This window comes from Aythya fuligula, chromosome 23 (genome assembly GCF_009819795.1).
Source record: "Aythya fuligula isolate bAytFul2 chromosome 23, bAytFul2.pri, whole genome shotgun sequence".
Classification (NCBI taxonomy): domain Eukaryota; kingdom Metazoa; phylum Chordata; class Aves; order Anseriformes; family Anatidae; genus Aythya; species Aythya fuligula.
In genome coordinates, this window is record NC_045581.1 from 2,740,187 (window position 1) to 2,756,884 (window position 16,698).

At 57.1% G+C, this 16,698-nt stretch overlaps 1 protein-coding gene across 3 annotated transcripts in view; it reads right to left on the minus strand.

Moving 5' to 3' along the window:
• The window catches only part of PTPRU (protein tyrosine phosphatase receptor type U), a 55,124-nt gene that overhangs the window by 6,428 nt on the left and 31,998 nt on the right, over positions 1-16,698 (minus strand). For 2 of the 3 annotated variants that reach the window (XM_032202303.1, XM_032202304.1), the window contains exons 14-28: positions 15,186-15,215; positions 14,488-14,645; positions 12,771-12,961; positions 11,524-11,596; positions 10,890-10,966; positions 10,126-10,143; positions 9,647-9,683; positions 9,297-9,394; positions 9,092-9,208; positions 8,107-8,261; positions 6,762-6,897; positions 6,260-6,409; positions 5,973-6,146; positions 3,621-3,761; positions 1,474-1,599 (exon numbers count right to left, since the gene is read on the minus strand). In XM_032202303.1, the coding sequence (XP_032058194.1) occupies positions 1,474-1,599; positions 3,621-3,761; positions 5,973-6,146; positions 6,260-6,409; positions 6,762-6,897; positions 8,107-8,261; positions 9,092-9,208; positions 9,297-9,394; positions 9,647-9,683; positions 10,126-10,143; positions 10,890-10,966; positions 11,524-11,596; positions 12,771-12,961; positions 14,488-14,645; positions 15,186-15,215 (1,681 nt within the window). The remainder of the gene's footprint in view (positions 1-1,473; positions 1,600-3,620; positions 3,762-5,972; positions 6,147-6,259; positions 6,410-6,761; positions 6,898-8,106; positions 8,262-9,091; positions 9,209-9,296; positions 9,395-9,646; positions 9,684-10,125; positions 10,144-10,889; positions 10,967-11,523; positions 11,597-12,770; positions 12,962-14,487; positions 14,646-15,185; positions 15,216-16,698) is intronic. The other variant, XM_032202302.1, reaches the window with a different exon arrangement.

A 16,698-nucleotide genomic window follows, 5' to 3' on the forward strand; every position in this document is an offset into this window, starting at 1 on the left:
AAGATAAATCTTGAAGCTTAGGTGCTCCTGATTTTTGGGTGGTCCTGTGTGGCCCCAGGGGTTGGACTTGATGACCCTCGTGGTCCCTTCCAACCCAGGACACTCTCTGGTTCTGTGGCTCTGGGTGACAGCTCTGGCTCACGGAGCTGGCTCCCCTCCAGCCACCAGCAGCCGGCACGGCTCGTTGAGAAGCAGCTCCTTGCATTTAGCAGTGCTCCTCCGGCGCTCTGCTCCCTGGGGAGATCTCTGCTCGGATCCAGAGACTGCGATCGCACTGCATTTTAATTCAGCAAGGGGCGTATTCTGCCACCAGCCACAAAGGGTTTCAGGCTGACACCCAGGAAAGGCCAGATGCTGCCATGGGGGGCACAAGCCAAGACCCCCTGATTCCAGACCAGGCAGGAGCCATCTCCTCCGAGCCCAGACATTCCCCAAATTCCCTCTGCCTGATGACCTCCATCAGCAGACCATTGTCCTAAACCCTTCAGCACCCCCTGGGAGATGTACAGCCTTCAGGGTCATCACCTCTTCCCAGCCAGGTTCTGCAGTCAAACCAGCTCTTCCCTGCCTGAAACTCTGCACCTACACGTGCTGCTCATCACAATCCGTGTCCTTTCCCAATTTCACTCCATTTCTCCTCATTTAAAAGCAAGCCAAACTGACCAAGCATGAAAGCCAGGCTTGCAGTGAACGCTGCAGCAAGGACACAAAATCCTGGGCAGGTCTCACCCCAAACAAAAACTGCTCTGCAGGTCCCAGAGTGCCCACAGCACCCCGGGGGGCATTTCAGTCCCAAGGTGCACAGGCAGTGGGGTACAGACAGACCTCCAGGACAGGAAAGGTCTTCTGTTGAGTTGTCTAAGATCTAAATTTGCGCCAGGGGAGGTTTAGGTTGGGTATTAGGAAAAACTTTACCAAAAGGGTTGCTAGGCATTGGGATGGGCTGCCCAGGAAGTGGTTGAGTCACCATCCCTGGAGGTATTTAAAAGACGTTTAGATGTAGAGCTTGGTGATATGGTTTACTGGAGGGCTTGTTAGTGTTAGATCAGAGGTTGGACTGGGTGATCTTGGAGGTCTCTTCCAACCTAGACGATTCTGTGATCTTGTAGGGACGTGGGAACTGGAGGACGGTTGGATGGAGCCAACAGCACTGAAGGCTCCTCTCGGCCAGGAGGCAGCTGGTGCTGCACCCTCTGGACGAGCTGGGTTGGGCTGAAGAGCACAGCAGCACCCACAGGTTGGGTAGTTTGTAGGGTGAGTTAGCCAGCCAAGCTCCAGGGCTGCGTGGCCTCACCAGGTACATTCTTCTGCTCTCCAAGGGTCTTCACTCTCACAAAGAAGCTCTTTGAGGTGCCCCAGCCCTTCCCCAGATCCACCCAGCCCTCCCCCACAAGCTCCTCCAGTTACCCACACTGGGGGAGCCTGGTTGCACACAGCCACACGTGGAGGCCCTCGACCCACCCCGTGCCTCACCCGTGTGATGTTCTGCACTCGGAAGAGCCGGGACACGATGTCCTCATCCGCCGCTCCCGAAACGTACTCCACCTCCATGGGGCCGTAGTGCTGGAGCCCGGGCTCGGGCCAATACTGCAGGCAGGGCTGCGGGGAGAAGAGGCACAGCACCGTGAGCGGGGACACGGGCACAGCACCTCACACCACGGGCAACTGGTCCTGGAGGGGGCAGGATGGTCCCTGGGCCTGATCCTGCACTGGGATGGAGCAAGGCTTGGCTGCTCTGGTTTTATAATCCAGCAGCAGCAGACGGGACAATGGGGACCCTCAGCCCATGGCCAGGACATCCCCAAAATCACACCGGTGGCAGCCAACAGCCCAGGGAGGGCCGTGTCCCTCCCGTGTGTCCTGCGGGGCACTGATGGATGGCTCCGGCCAAGGGTCACGGCTGGGATTGTTTTCACACCCTGACAGCTGGGAAAGCAGCAGCAGTACAAAATATATGATGTTTGTCACCGCACTTTAACAGAACATTTAGCATTTCAGGCCATCTAACGGCTTGGGCCTAACTGCATGGCAAATGTGTTTGAGAAATAATTGGTTATTAATAGGGGCTATAAATCTCCAAGATCTCTAAGCCTTCTAGACTCAGAGCTATAATTTGGATATTAAAACTTCCTTCGGCAAGACATAGTTCAAGTGAGGGATATACCCTCTAAGTCACCTTTCAAAGCTGCCTGCTGTAAAGGCTGATTTATTAGCTGTTGGTCCTAAACTGGTAAACATTTAAGACCCAGCTAAATATTGTAACACAGACATCCCTGAAGAATAGGTGTCCGGAGAGAGAGACAGGGCTGAATAATGAAGAAAAACGGCAGAGACCCTGCCAGGATGGCGCCGTGGGACAGCAGCTGACCCGCCACACTGCAGGGGATGGGGACAGGGATGGAGACGGGGACAGGCAGCTCCTGCTGGGCACCTCTGAACTAGGGGTTGAAAGAACAGGTGGACATGGAAAAAATAAATGTGATTTTTTTTTTTCTTTTTTTTTTTATCCCTTGCCGTGGTTCCCTGCAGCAGGGTTCAGCTGACAGCTGATGCTTTTGCTGCAGAGGCGATGTGTGGCCCCGGTGGAAGGATGGTGACATGGTGGCACTGCCACGGGGCTGGCTTGGAAGGGGCACTTTGTTCCCCCTGCAGGAGGGTAAGTGTGAATCCAGGGGCAAAACGCACTGGGCACCCACCCTGCTGGACCTGCCCGCTGCTCCTGTGTGGCACCCCTGCTGTATTTGTATTTACACCACTTGTATTTACACCACTCAGGACCAGTGCTGCATCCATGTCCTTGTGATGAATGCTACAACTGCCAGTCTGGGTCATTTACATCATGTATCTGATCTCACCTCATCAAATAAGCCAGCTAATGAAGTCTTCTCCAGACATCCATTAAGCATCCATAAGGGTAATTTTATGTAAAATCCAGCAAGTTTCCTCACTGAATTAACGTTACAGACCTGGAGTGGACTTTTACACCTGCTCTGGCTGTGGCTCCAGCTCCCTGGCCACCTCGGGTGAGGGATTCTGTCCCCTCTCTATAGGGGACAGGTGTCAGGGGACATCTCCCTCCAGCTCAGCAGACCTGCACATCCCATCAACACCGTAAAGCCACAGGACAGCCACTTTGCAGCAGGCTCATTTATAAAGCAGCATGCACAAGTCACCAGTCATTTGGAAGACAAACACTTGATGGCTTGGCACCGAAAAATCACCCCTACCAGGGCAGAGCACTGGAGGGGCTGACAGTGTGCAAGGAAACCACAAACCCTCTCATGAGGGGAGAGAGGGAAGGACACACCTTGCTGGAGAAACATGGTCCTGGTGGTGCATCCCAGCAAAAAAAGAACCAGGGGAGTCCCATTCTGTGCCAAGCTGAACCAAAACATCTCAAAGAAGCAGGGAAATCCCCGTGCCTCAGTTTCCCCTTTTGTAAAAGGAGGATAGAATCAGTTCTTTAATGCTGAACTTCCCCTTTCCTGTTACCTTTTTATCTCCTCTGGGTATCCACAAAGATTATAGGACAGTAACGCAATGTCAACCCAACGTCAACCCAACGCCAACCCAACGCCAAGCAGGCCAGGGCCTCCTGCAGGGCCAGCAGCAGCACTCACCCAGGCGGAGTTGGACTGGTTGAGCTGGTTGAGCATGACGATGGAGGTGCAGCCGTAGTCGTACACCAGCCGCCAGAAGTCGGTCGTGGTGTTCTGCAGCGGGTGCAGGGTGACGATGAAGGCAGCGCTCTTGGTGTAGCTCTGCAGCGAGGGAAGATGGGCACCGTTAAGGATATGGCGGCAGCACTGAAGCCATTGCTGTCACACCCCAAAAAAAGGGTGCTGAGTGCCAGTAAAGCCATTGGCTTCCCTGGCATTGGCCTCGGTCTTGGTGCCAGGAGATGCTATCAAACCAGGTCCAGGCTGTTGGTGAGGAGGGAAGCATCAGCTTTCTGCTCTCATATCCAGCAGGGAAAGGTGTTTTGCACACATAACTTGAAAAGAGAAATCACTCTGGATCCTAGAACAAGCACAGCTGGGTGGCCCCAGCCTTGAGTAAAAGTGCCTCTGCATCACCCCCGGCCTCACCACCGCTGCGCCCCAGCACCTTTGGGCACCCCAAGCAGCAGAGACAACCGGCTCAGCTTATCTTCAGGAAAGGAAACTGGAATGAAAGACCTCTAGAGAAAGGAGAAACCACTTCAGCTCCTAAAAATACCACCCCTCAAATTACAGACGGAGGGAGGGAAAGAGGCAAAAGGAGAAAGGGGAGGTTTCCAGAAAGGAAACTGGGGTCCTTCCTCCCCATCAAACCCAACGGGGACCCAGAGAAGCTCAGCTGGCTTCCAACACCCTCCCAACAGGACTGGCTGTGCCCAAGCACAACCTCCTCAAGCACAACAGGAGCAGTAACGAGGTTTCCATCCTCCTTCATTAACCACACATGCCTCTGGCACCTGCACTCCTTTTGCACCCATGTCAGCGAAGGTGCTGCAGCTCTGCCGGTGCCTCCACCGTGCTCAGCACCAGCGGTGGGCAGCACGGACCATGGATCTGACAGGCGGACAGACTGACTGAGCTAATGGCTTTGGCACTAAAAGAAAATGAGACTTTTTTTTGTTTGTTTTCTAAAGAGGGAAATGGATTTTAGCCCTTCAGCAAGAATTTCATCCAAAGGGCTTTTTGTGTCTGTATAGAAATGTATTCTCTGACCCGGGCAGTCCCTGTAGCAGAGATTAAGGAAGAGAGGCTCAGTGATGTATAAACACAAAATGGATGTGCAGACCCCAAGCAAGCCGAAAACAAAGCTGCCAGCACATGATCGCCACAGCCTCCATTTGCCGGCTGCTGCTCCGGAGCCATCAAGCAGCCACCTCCGGCGCAGGAACTGCTCCTGCTGCAAGCAAATGCAGGTACAAGATCTGTACAGAGACGCAGCGAGATAAATCACCGTCTGGGGGAAAAACGCAGGGCTGAGCCAGGAGGTGCTGCTGCTCAGGTGCTCGGAGATGCTGGGGGGAGGCAGGGGAGGAGAGGCTGCCCAGGGCACGCAGAGCTGCGAGGCTCAGCCAAAGCACCCAGCTCGCTTCCAGAAAGTGGTTTCGGTGACAAATGACCCATCACTCCACACTCCGGGCTTGCAGCAAGCCTCTCTGCTCTGCTTCGCCATCACTGGCAGGCAGGAAATAGCTTTTCCATGACGGGTGGCCTTTCTGATTGCATGAGGGGACGCACGGTGGCTTTGGGACCACTTTGGAGCCCCCTGAACTGCAGCAGAAGGGGCAAGAAGCACGCGCCGCGGGATGCTGGCAGCACGCAGGGAGGCTTGGTGCTAACAACCCCCTGCCAGAGCTCCGTCTCCCTTCCGTGCTCCAGTTTCACTACAAAATAAATGAAGATAGTGCCCTGACCTTCTTTTGTGAGCGATGAAAAGCTCTTCTGAGACAAGCAAGATGCCACTGCACAAAAGAAGGGGTGAGGGACCCCACTATGCTGGTTCCTGCCCTTCCTGCGCAGGCTGGGGCTGACACGTGCCCACACCTTTGTGCGTTTGTACGAAATGAGGCACTGTGAGTGCACACTGAGCAAGGGTTTGGCATGACAAGCCACCCCACAGCCTACAACAACCCCACCACCCGCAGCGTGCCCACTCCTGCATTGAAAGGGGAGCTCAGGCTGCATGCTGTGGGCTGCACAGGCACTGACCACTCTGCAGGATCAGCAGCGAGCCGCAAAACCACACCAGGCTTCCCCACATCCTCTCTGCAAGCCCAGGGCCCCCATATCCAAGAGGAACACCCTTGAAATTATACCAATTACACCCAAGAAACCCAGCATTTCCACCCACAAGGGCACCAAGGCTCGCCTCCTCCCACCTCCTAGCCCACACACCATCCAGGGAGGTTTGCAGCGTGGTGTGGGGACCCTGAACCCAAAGCAGCCCCTTCCTTCCCCCCGCCAGAGCATACGTACATCAGTTAAGGCCGCGTTGATGTAGTTGTTGCTGTCTCCGTCCACGGAGATGAGGAAGGGAAGGCATCGGTCGGGCGGCAGGACGTCCATGCTGCGGTTCCTCTCCCGGTTGCGGGGCAGGAGGGCGATGCTGCACTCCTCCACGTCCAGGTGGGGAGTGACCGAGTTCAGGGTCTGCAGGCAGACGCGCTCCCCTTAGCTCCATCCCTGCTGGGACCGGTCCCCAAATCCCCTCCTGGCTCAGCTGGGAGTTTGGGAGGGGCGGTGGGGGTTTCGGGGCCGCTCACCTGGAACTCCTCCCGCAGCTGCGAGGAGTTGCTCTGCGGCTCTATCCTCACCATCTCCTTGTAGGTGGGCTTGAACTCGCTGGCAGGGATGCTGGTCTCCCCGCACAGGCAGGCTTCCAGGATGGCATCGTGGATGAAGACGTACTGCTCCTTTTGGGGAGGGAAGAGGCTGAGCTGGGCAGTGAACACGGGAGGTTCCTCCTCCTCCTCCCCCATCGCCCAGCCCCTTCTCTGCCAGATGACTTTGTGCAAAGCCAGGGCAGCTTCTGCTTGCGGGCAGCAAAACTGCCTCGTGCTCCTGCTGCAGCTCTGCCAGCCCTAGAAAAACCACCCCACAAGGCTTAAAAACAACAGGATGGGTGCTGGCTTTCCCTGGGACATGATTTTGGTGATGCACCAGGCTGGAAGGACTTTACAGCCTGGAAGGGGACAGCAGAGTGAGAGCGATCCCTCTGCGAGGTGCTGGCATCGGCAGCATGACCCACCCCATGTCCCTGCTCACCTCCGTCTGTATCATGTTGATCCTCCGCGAGCACAGCGTCTTCACGCAGTTGTAGATGTCCACGACGCCCTCACACTCGGCCATGTCCAACATGACATCCAGGACGATGTAGCAGCCGGTTCTCCCCGTGCCAGCGCTGGAGGAAAAAGGGAAAACAAAGCAGAGATGTTCCCAGTCCACATGGCACCCACACGAAGCCCCAGGTGCCAACAAGGTCTGCGCAGGGCTGGCGGATGTCACACACCTCCGTAACGCAGCCCTCAGCCTGGCTTTCCCTTCATCCACCCCCTCCACACACCCACACGCTGCTGCAGGGCTGGGGCTGTGCGTGGGAGCTCATGGAAAAGGGGAATCAGCGCCTTCACACAGCTGCAATCCACGATTTTTGCAACAAACCCGGCAGCCCTGAGTGCCAACAGTCCTGTGGGACCCCTCCCTAAAGGGTGCTGCAGGAGGATGCTCAGCACCATGCCCCAATGCTCAGCACCGTGCCCCGATGCCCGCAGCCAGAGCAGGCAGCAGCCCAAATCCTGGCACCTTCGGCCCTGCAGCCAGAGAGCGACCGAGGCCGAGCCCCCCAGAACAGAGCCGCCCCCCTGCTCCTTTCCCACAAAGTCCTCCACAGTGAAATCCTAATTTCTGGGGCTGATGAATCATTCGTCGTGATTATCAGCGATTACATACTATGGGAACTAATCACACTGGTTCTTGCCAGTGAATGAATACTGATGAGGCAATTGACAGGGAGAAATCAAATAAAAAATCCCTCCCGTTCACCGGCTCCTCCTTGTTTGCCCGGCTAAGGAAGAGCCATTAACCTGTCACACACCTGCGTGAAGACAGAAAACCACTGCTCCCAGCTCTGCTTTCCCACGGCCAGACCCGGGGACACGCTGTGGGGACAGGGAACGGCGCTGCCCCAGGGGGCAAACCCAGCATCTCCCTCTGGGCAAACCCAGCGTCCCGACACAGCCACCGCCGGTGGCCCAGCCACCCATCCTTCTGTGCCACCATGTCCCATGCGGACAAAGCTGGGGCAGCACCCAAGGGTGCTAGAGCAGCACCCACAGCAAGATAACTCTCTGCCACCCACCCCAAGCTACCCACAGCCCTAGGACGACTCCTTACAGCTCGCTGCCTTCACACGGGGACACCCAGCTGCAAACCCCAGCTCCTTCCCTGCCTCGGCCCTCCCTTTCGTTACACATTTCCTATTTCTCTGCTGAACCGTACAATTTCCAGGCTTTTCAAAGGCTGAGCACCCACCCGTGACACATCGCGCCGCCCCGTGCACATCCCAAAAACCCAAAAACCCGTGTGGGATGGGGACGGTCCCCACGCCCACCTGCAGTGGATGACGATGGGGCCGGCGTCGGGCGGCGTGGACGCCTTCACGCGGCGGATGAAGGCCAGCAGCCCCGTGGCGTGGTAGGGGACGCCGTGCTCGGGCCAGGACGTGAAGTGGAACTGCTTCACCTCGTGCCGGGCCGAGTAACCTCGCTGCAAGGGAAGGGCAACACGGTGTGAGGCGGGAGGATGGACAGATGGATGGACAGACAGATGCTGCGTGAAGCTGGGAACTGCAACGGGGGCGCTGCATGTGGCAGAGCAGCAGGAGCAGCCCCTGAGCTTGCTTCAGCTGCTTTGTGCAAGCCCTTGGGACAAAACCCCTGCAGCAGGGATGCTAGAGAAGGGCACAATCCTGCCCCAGCCACCCAAATAACCGATTTCCCTTGGAATCGAGGATTTTCCCAGCCACACCACAGTCGGTCACTTCAGGAGCCCTACAGCTCTCTCCTCCTCAGCTGCAAGAGGGTTAAAAACAACCAGAGAAGGCAGCAGCAGCCCTGGGGCAATCTGGATCCGTTCCATGAGCATCTTTTCTACCTGCCTCCTAACTAGACAGTAATTTCATGTTCCTTTAGATTAAGGGGTGAATTACACCGGCTCCATCCCCAGGTACCACGCTGGAAAATAACTGCCACATTACGCACGCCGCAGCCTGGAGGGGAAAAAGCATCATTCATCCTCCTTTGCAATTACACGGCGCTCACCCTGAAATTCAATGCTCACCGCTGACCACAGAAACAAAAGCAGAGCTGAGCCGTGTGCTCGGGCAGAGGGCACAGGGCCAGGACAGGGCTTGCAGCAAAAAGCACAAAGGGAGGAGGTCTCCAGGCTTGGAGGTGGCACCTCCAAAGATGCAGAAAGCCCCACGCTGGGGTAAATTAAGAGGGTTTTGGTAAATGTTAACAGAGAATGGTTAAAGATGCCCGAGGTCTGTCCTCTGTCTGCTCAGTCGGGCAGGATCCTGGCTGATGGGAGCGTACCCTCTCAAGAGCGAAGGTGCGCACGGCGTACTCCGCCAGCGTCTCCGACTGCACCAGGGTGATCTTGATGTCCCCGTACATCTCAGAGTCATCCGGCCAGTATTTGGAGCATTTCACCTGCAAGGAGGGGACAGGATGGGCTTTCCGGCTCCTGTGGAGCAGATTGCAGAGCCACAGGGTAGGAAGGAGCGAAGGAGAGGCTTACCCGGCCCACCTCCACCAGCTTGGTTATCATCACGATGCTGGAGCAGTGCTCCTGCCACACCATGCGCCAGAAGTCGTACACCATCTCCTGCTTGGGACCTGCAGGATGGACAGAGGGGGCAGCTGTGTGGGCTGGGTGCTATGGGATCCCCAACTGGCCAGCACCGCACAGCCAGGGGTGTAAAATGTGATCCTGGGGATCCTGTGGCTAGGACAGCTGACCGGCTTTGCCTCATTTGGCCCCAAAACCGGCCCATTTCCTCCCTTTTCTCACAAACACAAGGTTAAATACCCCAGGGACAAAACCCGGCTGCTAAATCCAGCAGAGAGAGAAGAGAGGGGTCGACTCACCTTGGGTGGCTATGAAGTGGTTGGACCTGTGGTAACCCTGCAAGGGAAGCAGAGGCGTCAGGCCCGGGGGGGGGCCATGGGGCACTCGAGCACTGCCCCACCAAACCCTTCTGTCACCACCAGCAGGTCCCCAGGCTGGCCGTGCCACCGGCCCGGTGCTGCCTCAGCACCCTGTCCTGGCCCAGATCTCATCTCCCCCATCCCAGCAAAGGCTTTTGTGAACCCCCCAGCCCGCAGCCCCCTTCTGAAACAGCACCTCCAAAATGCCCCAGGCTCCTCCAGCATCACTGCTGAGTACGTCCACACCACCACGAGAGCCTGATGAGAACTGCCCAGCCCACGACTGCCCCTGACTTTGTTTCTCCCCCCATTCCCACTCGGTCCACACGTTTTACCAAGCCTGCCTCTCACGGGCACTATCCTACACCTTTACGCAGGGTGACGGCCCCATGCCCAGGAGCAGGGAACCATCTACTTACTTCTCGGTTAATCCGAATCTGAACGATCCCGTTTGGACACAGGTTTGAGAAAGAAAGATCAGAGACAGACATTAGTGAGGCAGAGCTCGAGAGACAGGACAGAGCCACGGGGCAGGAAGGACAGACGGGGACAGGCACAGGGACACTGCTCGGGCACAGGGAGCCCACCACAGTGCCATCAGGCCTCCTTTGCTGGATGATGTCCTCTGGACAGGAGGGAAGAATGGGATCTGCTGCTGCTTCTAGATGTGAAGAGCCCACAGAGCCCCCCTGAGCTGTTCCTCACTCAGTGCCTAACGAAGCCTCCACCAGAGCCCAGAGACACGAGTCTCCCCTGGGCTTGGCATTGCTGGAGGCACTGGGATGTCATTCTGGGGGCTGAGCTCTGCCCAAATTGCAGCACTGCTGTACCGGGGTACCCCAAATTCAAGCACTGCTGCCCCCTGAGCCCAGGGTGAGCCACCAGCCTGTCCCCATGTCCCCCCCAACCTCTGCATCCTATACCCTGGGTAGGCAATGATTCTGGGACCATGGCAAGGAGAACGGTGAGCATAGAAAAGGGGATGAGGAAGGAGAGGAGCAGAGGAGAAGGGAGAGATGCAGCTGCATGGGACAGGGACAGAAACGAGCAGAAATTTCTGATGGACATAAACCAGGCTTGTCAGAGCCCAGCCTGGCTCAGCTCCCTGCAGGGCACAGACCCCAACGGCCCCACGGGACACTCAGCCCCTACCAGAGAGGACCACGGCCCCGTCCCCACTTACATCGATGTAGTTGGCATTGATGTAATCCGAGTTGGGATCGCCCAGCAGCGGATGGAGCTTCACACGGTGCCGGTCGTCTGGGAGGCAAGGGGAGAGGGTGGCATCAGGAGGTGACAGGGACAGCGTGTCACCTGCCCACCTTCAGTGTCAAATGGGGCCCTGGGCAGTGCCAGCTCCAGGACAAAGCTCCAGGAGAGCAGCACGCCACAGGGGGAAGCAGCAGCAGGGCTCCTGGAGGACCTGGTGGGTCCCCATCCCTGCAGCAACGTGCAGGGAGCATTGTGTAGCCCCTGTGTCAGCCCCAACCACCTGCACTCCCATACCAGGAGCACCCCGGGGTGCACCAGAGCCATATTGTGGGTGTTGCCGCTGTTTAAGCACCCCAAAATGTCCCATCTTCAATTGCTCCCAGCTCCAGCCCTCCCGTTTGCACTGGTGCTGATCCCACGGGAGCTCCCAGGCCTGGAGCCACGCTGAGCAAAGCCTTCTGCTGCCCCCGACCAGCCAAACCCCGTCAGTTTACTCTTTGCCACAGACCAGACGGTTACCAAAAACCGAACCAACCAACCAACCGGCCCTTTAGAAGGCTTCTCACACCCTTTGGGCTACCCAAGCCTTTGTTACAGGCACTCACATGTCGACACGTGGTCCTGTCTCCCTTTGGTTTTGTCTTTCTTCTTCGAAGCATCCCAGCCTTCAAAGAAGCTCTGCAAGGAGAGGTGGCTGTCACAACCCAAGGACAGGGCTCTAGGGACACCCCCAGCCCCAAAAGCCTCCCCAGGGCGCAGGGGCAGACGCGCCAACTCCATAGCAGCTCTGCCAGCTCCATGCTTCTGTTGCATCCACAAAATGCCCCATTTTCCAGCAAATTATGTGCTGCCCATTTTTTTTCCCCAGCTTTTTTTTTTTTTTTTTTTAATCTCCCCAGCCCCTTTCTCTCCCCAGCACAGAATAGGTTTGTGTGTAATAACAGTAACATTCATAGATTGGCATAAGAGGAGGAAAGTGGAAGGAAATTACATGTTTTCTCCCCTCCCATAATATCTGAGTGCTTTCAAATGACTAGTTCCAAGAACATACAGCAGCTTTTCAAGGAGCACTAATGATTATAGCCAGCCCTGGTTTGTCCAATACATGAAAAGGGGGGGAAAAAAGCTCCTGCACTTGAAACAACTAAACATTAAACAGTAATTTCCCTGGGAAATTTCAATCGCCGGATCTGTGGGACACCGAGGAGTCAGGAAATCAACACTGCTGTGCGCGCTGCAGCGGAGCCGCGCCGAACACCGCGCTCCATTACAAGAGCTGCAGCCCCACGAGGTGGGACGGGCACGATGCGAGTGGTGACCCTTGGGGAACGTCCTTCCCCTGCAGCCTCGCCACGGCCTCGGGAGCTGCTGGATTGATGTGGAATTGCTCGGAGGAATTGCTCGTCCTCGGGCTGTGCCCAGTCACGGGGAGGGCACGGTGGAGAGGGAGGAGGTGGCAGGGAGGTGACACTTCTGGGTGTTTGCCCAGGAGGACCTGAGCACAGAGAAGCATCCCCAGGCCCAGCAGGAGATGCTGGGTGACTCACTGCATGGCTGCCAGAGCTGTTGGGGCTCATCTCATCTGATTAAATCCTGAGCTGCCAGCACCAGAAACCCAATCCAGACCAGCCAGAAAGCAGGGACACCCCATGTGCTGATAGCACCCAATGATTCAGGATGCCCAAAGAGCTCAGAGAGCTCGGACGCCCACCTCCTCCCCTCCAGAGAACTGCAGCTCCAGATCTGGAGCATCCTCTTGCACGTGGGTTCTCCCCATGCCATGCCACATCACAGGGGACGTGTCCATCCAAAAACCCACCCTCCCCAAGACACTGGCACGCAAGGCTCTCACCTCATACTCCTGCTTGAAGCCATAGCCTTCAGCCGTCTTCATCTGGTTGATGTGCTGGAGGAGGTCGGCCACGCGCACGGCGGGATGCAGCTGCCCGGTGTGGTACGGGGACCCTTTGCGGCCACACTGGCGACGAGGGGAGCCCCCAAGGAGGCTACTGGACTCGTTGACCACGCTGCTGCGCTGGTCACCTGCGGGCAGGGGGGCAGAAACAAGACCATCAGGGGAGCAACACCTCTAGGACCACAGCAGAGCTCTTTAAAACCAGTGGGCAAGATCTTAGGGGGCTCATGTGCTTATTTCCCATCGATTGGAGGGCTTAGAGCAGCAAGAGCTACGTGCACAGACATCCACTTGAAGCCCCACCTCGAAGAATTGCATTGCCAATGTCTCCAAACCAGCCTTAGGGTTAATTCTCCTCACTGCTGGACCCCATCGCCTTATTGCTAGCAGCGACACAACGGGCTTTGCTGCTGCTTAACGGGCAAGTTCATACAGTGTTTTACCCAGTCCGTGCCTTTGCCATGTAATTACCAGCATCCCACACAGCCGTGTGCCTGGCCAGCAGACGGAATCCCAAAATTGGGGTTTGGGCAAGAACTGATGCTTCCCACTGCTGCCAGGAGAGGCGGCCGGCGCGGAGCCCGCAGCACCAGCACGCAGCTCTGCTGCAACGGTGAGCCCTGGATGCGGTTTCCCTAACAACACTTCTAAAAACCGCCCGTGCCAGCTCGCTCACACAGCTGCCAGGCTTTTTATGGGGTTTGCTTGGATGCAGGGAGCACCCCTTGCTCGTGCCGACATCCCCCCGCTCCCTGTGCAGCCTGCACAGAGACGTTCTCCTTTGGGGTTACTGGGAAATGAACTGCGATGTGCCGGCAGCTCCGGGCAGGCTGGGATCTGCACAGCCAAACACTGAGGAGCTTCTTAGATTTTCTTACAAATGCATTAGGGGCTTGGTTTAAACACAAGGAAACTGAGGCAGGCTGAGGAACAGCCCACAGCGGGTTACGGAGCAGCCCGGGCATTTATCCCCATTAAATAGCGATGGTTTGGGGTCAGTGCGGCTGCAGCAGAGGCTGAGCCTCCCACGTCTCCTTCTCCACCCCTCAGCTGAGCAGAGGGATGGGGAACAGCCCGGAGATGAGCAGGAAAGCAGCTCCAGCCCAGGTGGGAGCAGGATGGGGCCCCTCAGCCCCCTTCTTAAAAGAAACCCAGCGCAGTCAGCTCTCCCGGCTCCGAGACAGAGGAAAAGCTCCGCACAAAGCAGCCCGGTTACGAGCATTTCAAGAAACCCCAGTAGGAGCGTAACTGAAAAATAATACACCTATACGGATGCATTAAAAGGAGGAAAAGTTTGCCCTCTGGGCTTCTATTATCTGCAAGACAATGCCAGGAATCATATTAATCCAGCAGTCAGCGGAGAGGAGCTGTGTGTAAGCAGCATCTTGGAGTTACTGTAACAGATGTTATTAGCATATGGTTGAAAGTGGGGCACTGAACGAGTTATTTTACAACTAAATCAGCGCCGAGACGCATCCTCCAGTGGGTGTGAAGTTATCAGTCTCCCTCTGATATGAACGCTGTGGCTCTTTAACCCTCCACACCCCGCAGCTGTGCACAGCGACACAAAACACGTCCAGCTGGAGCCGAGGAGCCGATTTGGGTGTGCTGCTGCTGCTCCAGAGCTGGGCACGCCGTGGTTCCCCGTCCTTACCCCGGTTGCTGTAGTTGTGGGTGTCCATGAAGGACAGCCCCAGCCTCTCGTCCTCCTGCAGCGTGCTCTGGTCCGTGAAGCTCCGGTCGATGGCGCTCATCATGTGGGTCTTCTCGTGGCGGTAGTTGATGGTCGCTTTGGTCATGTTGACGGGTTTGCTGCAGCGGGATGCGAGGGGAGAAGTGGGGGTGAGCAGAGCTGTGCTGGCCGTGCTGCCAGGTCCCCAATCCAGTGACCCTTCGGGCACCAGGATGGATTTTTTCCCCTGCTGCTTTGGTTTTCTGCTGCCCCGATCCAGCTGCAGCCCCGCACGGAGCACCTCTCGCTGGCTGGAGCGGTTCCAAACCATCCATCCTCTGTCCCCCTCTGTCACCAGGGCGGGGAGGACAAGCAGAAGACCCAAACCCACATCACCCAAGGGACCTCACAGCTCCCGGCGGGTACAGGACCCTGCAGGACGCTGCCAAAACTCTGCATTTAATCAAGCATCAGCCGCCCCAGCAGGAGCCGAGCCGTGCTGGGTATCTGGCCCTTCCTGCTTACGCTTCCTTTGGTCTCTAACGAGCTCAGAAGCATTATTTTCCCAAGCCAAAGAGGCCCTTAAAACGCACTTGACAGAGAAAAGGACTTGTTGGAGTGGAGAGCAGCAGAGCAAGGGGGGCAGGAGGAAGGGAGGGGAGAGAATGACAATTACTTACGGGTAATAGGAATAAGAATAGTAGTTCCTCCTGGCAGGCGTGCAAACAAAGAGAACGGCAGAAATTGCATAAGCAGCTTTTCTCCGGCAGAGCAAAGGGAGGCTCAGGAGGCTCGGGGGCACGGTGAGGGAGGGAAGCGATGGGCACACTGCAGCCAGCCCCAAGCAGCTTGGGGCGCTCTCCCTCCTCTCCAGCCCTCCTTCCCCATGGGGCCATTCTCTTTTTGCTCCATAAAACATCAAACCACGGGATGGAAGCCGAGGGCGGCTCTTCCCTGCACCTGGCAGGGAGCCTTGGAGGGCAGGTAACGGGCTGCATGTGCCTGTGAGTTATTACTGGGGAGCCCGGAGCTGTCAGACGAAGCCCTGGGGACTTCAGCCCTCCTCAGTGCTCAGGAAATTAAATGCTCCCAACAGAAACCTGGCTCCCCTTTTGCACCTGCAGGAGCCTGGGCATCCTGGCAGCGGGGCCAAGCACCGGCTCCTGTGGCCACCACGGTCCCAGGGCAGGCGGAGAGGTGTCCGAGGGGATATTTCCCGTTTTGTGAGACTGAGCAGCAAACACGCCAAGAATTTAGGCCCTCCCCGGGGAGCTGAGGAGGCAGCCCGCTCGTTCCCCCGTTGGGAGAAGTGGGGTCGGGGCACCGCGTTTCCAGCCTCCGCTGCCTGTCACCATTCATTACGGACAGGCGGATTCTGGGGGCACATTTCCATTGCACCACGTCAGCGTTTTTCCAACGGCAAAATGCTCCGGAGGAGATTTATGAGCCAGTCCCGGCTTCCCGACAGCCCTCAGTTCGGGGCCCTCGGTGCCGGAGCTGATTTGTGGCCCCCTTCCATCGGTTCACACCAGGATGCTGAAGCAAAGCAGCTCCTCCTCCTGCCCCAGACCGGTGGAAATGCGGCGGTTTTCTACCCACTGACCCAGCAACACCGCTTGTAGGAACCAAAGGGCTTCAAATGCAGCAGCACCAGCGGCGTTTGCTCCGTGCAGGACAGGTCCAACACCGCATGCACGGGCAGGCAGGGAGCTACGGGCTGATCCTGCACAGCAGCACGGCGGAGATGGGACACCGCAGCCTTGCTTTCAAGCTGGCACAAATCAGCAAGAATCCCTCCAGGTGACAACCAAAGAGCTCTGCACTTTGCATGGGCTGCGGCTGTTTTGCTCCCCCCGGCCATTCGCACACTTTCCTTATTTCGCTCCCGAGCCCGGCACGGGGACGATGTTTAATTGCTGCCCTTTTCTCCCCATTGTGCCAGCCTGGCTTTTAATACCCCCCCTGGCTCTGCTGCCTCGAGCCCCCCACATTAAGAGGCCACTTTCTGGGGTGCTGCACTCCAGCAAAAAGCAGCGGCCACGGCCCCAATGCTCCCGGGGATGAGTGTCCTGGAAAACACTCATCCTCCTCCCTCCTGCCCCACCGAGCTTCCCGAATATCGGCCAACTGAAATGGCCACGGCTGCATCCAGGCAGATGCTCGAGCTGGGGAGCACAGGAACCCCCCCCAGGA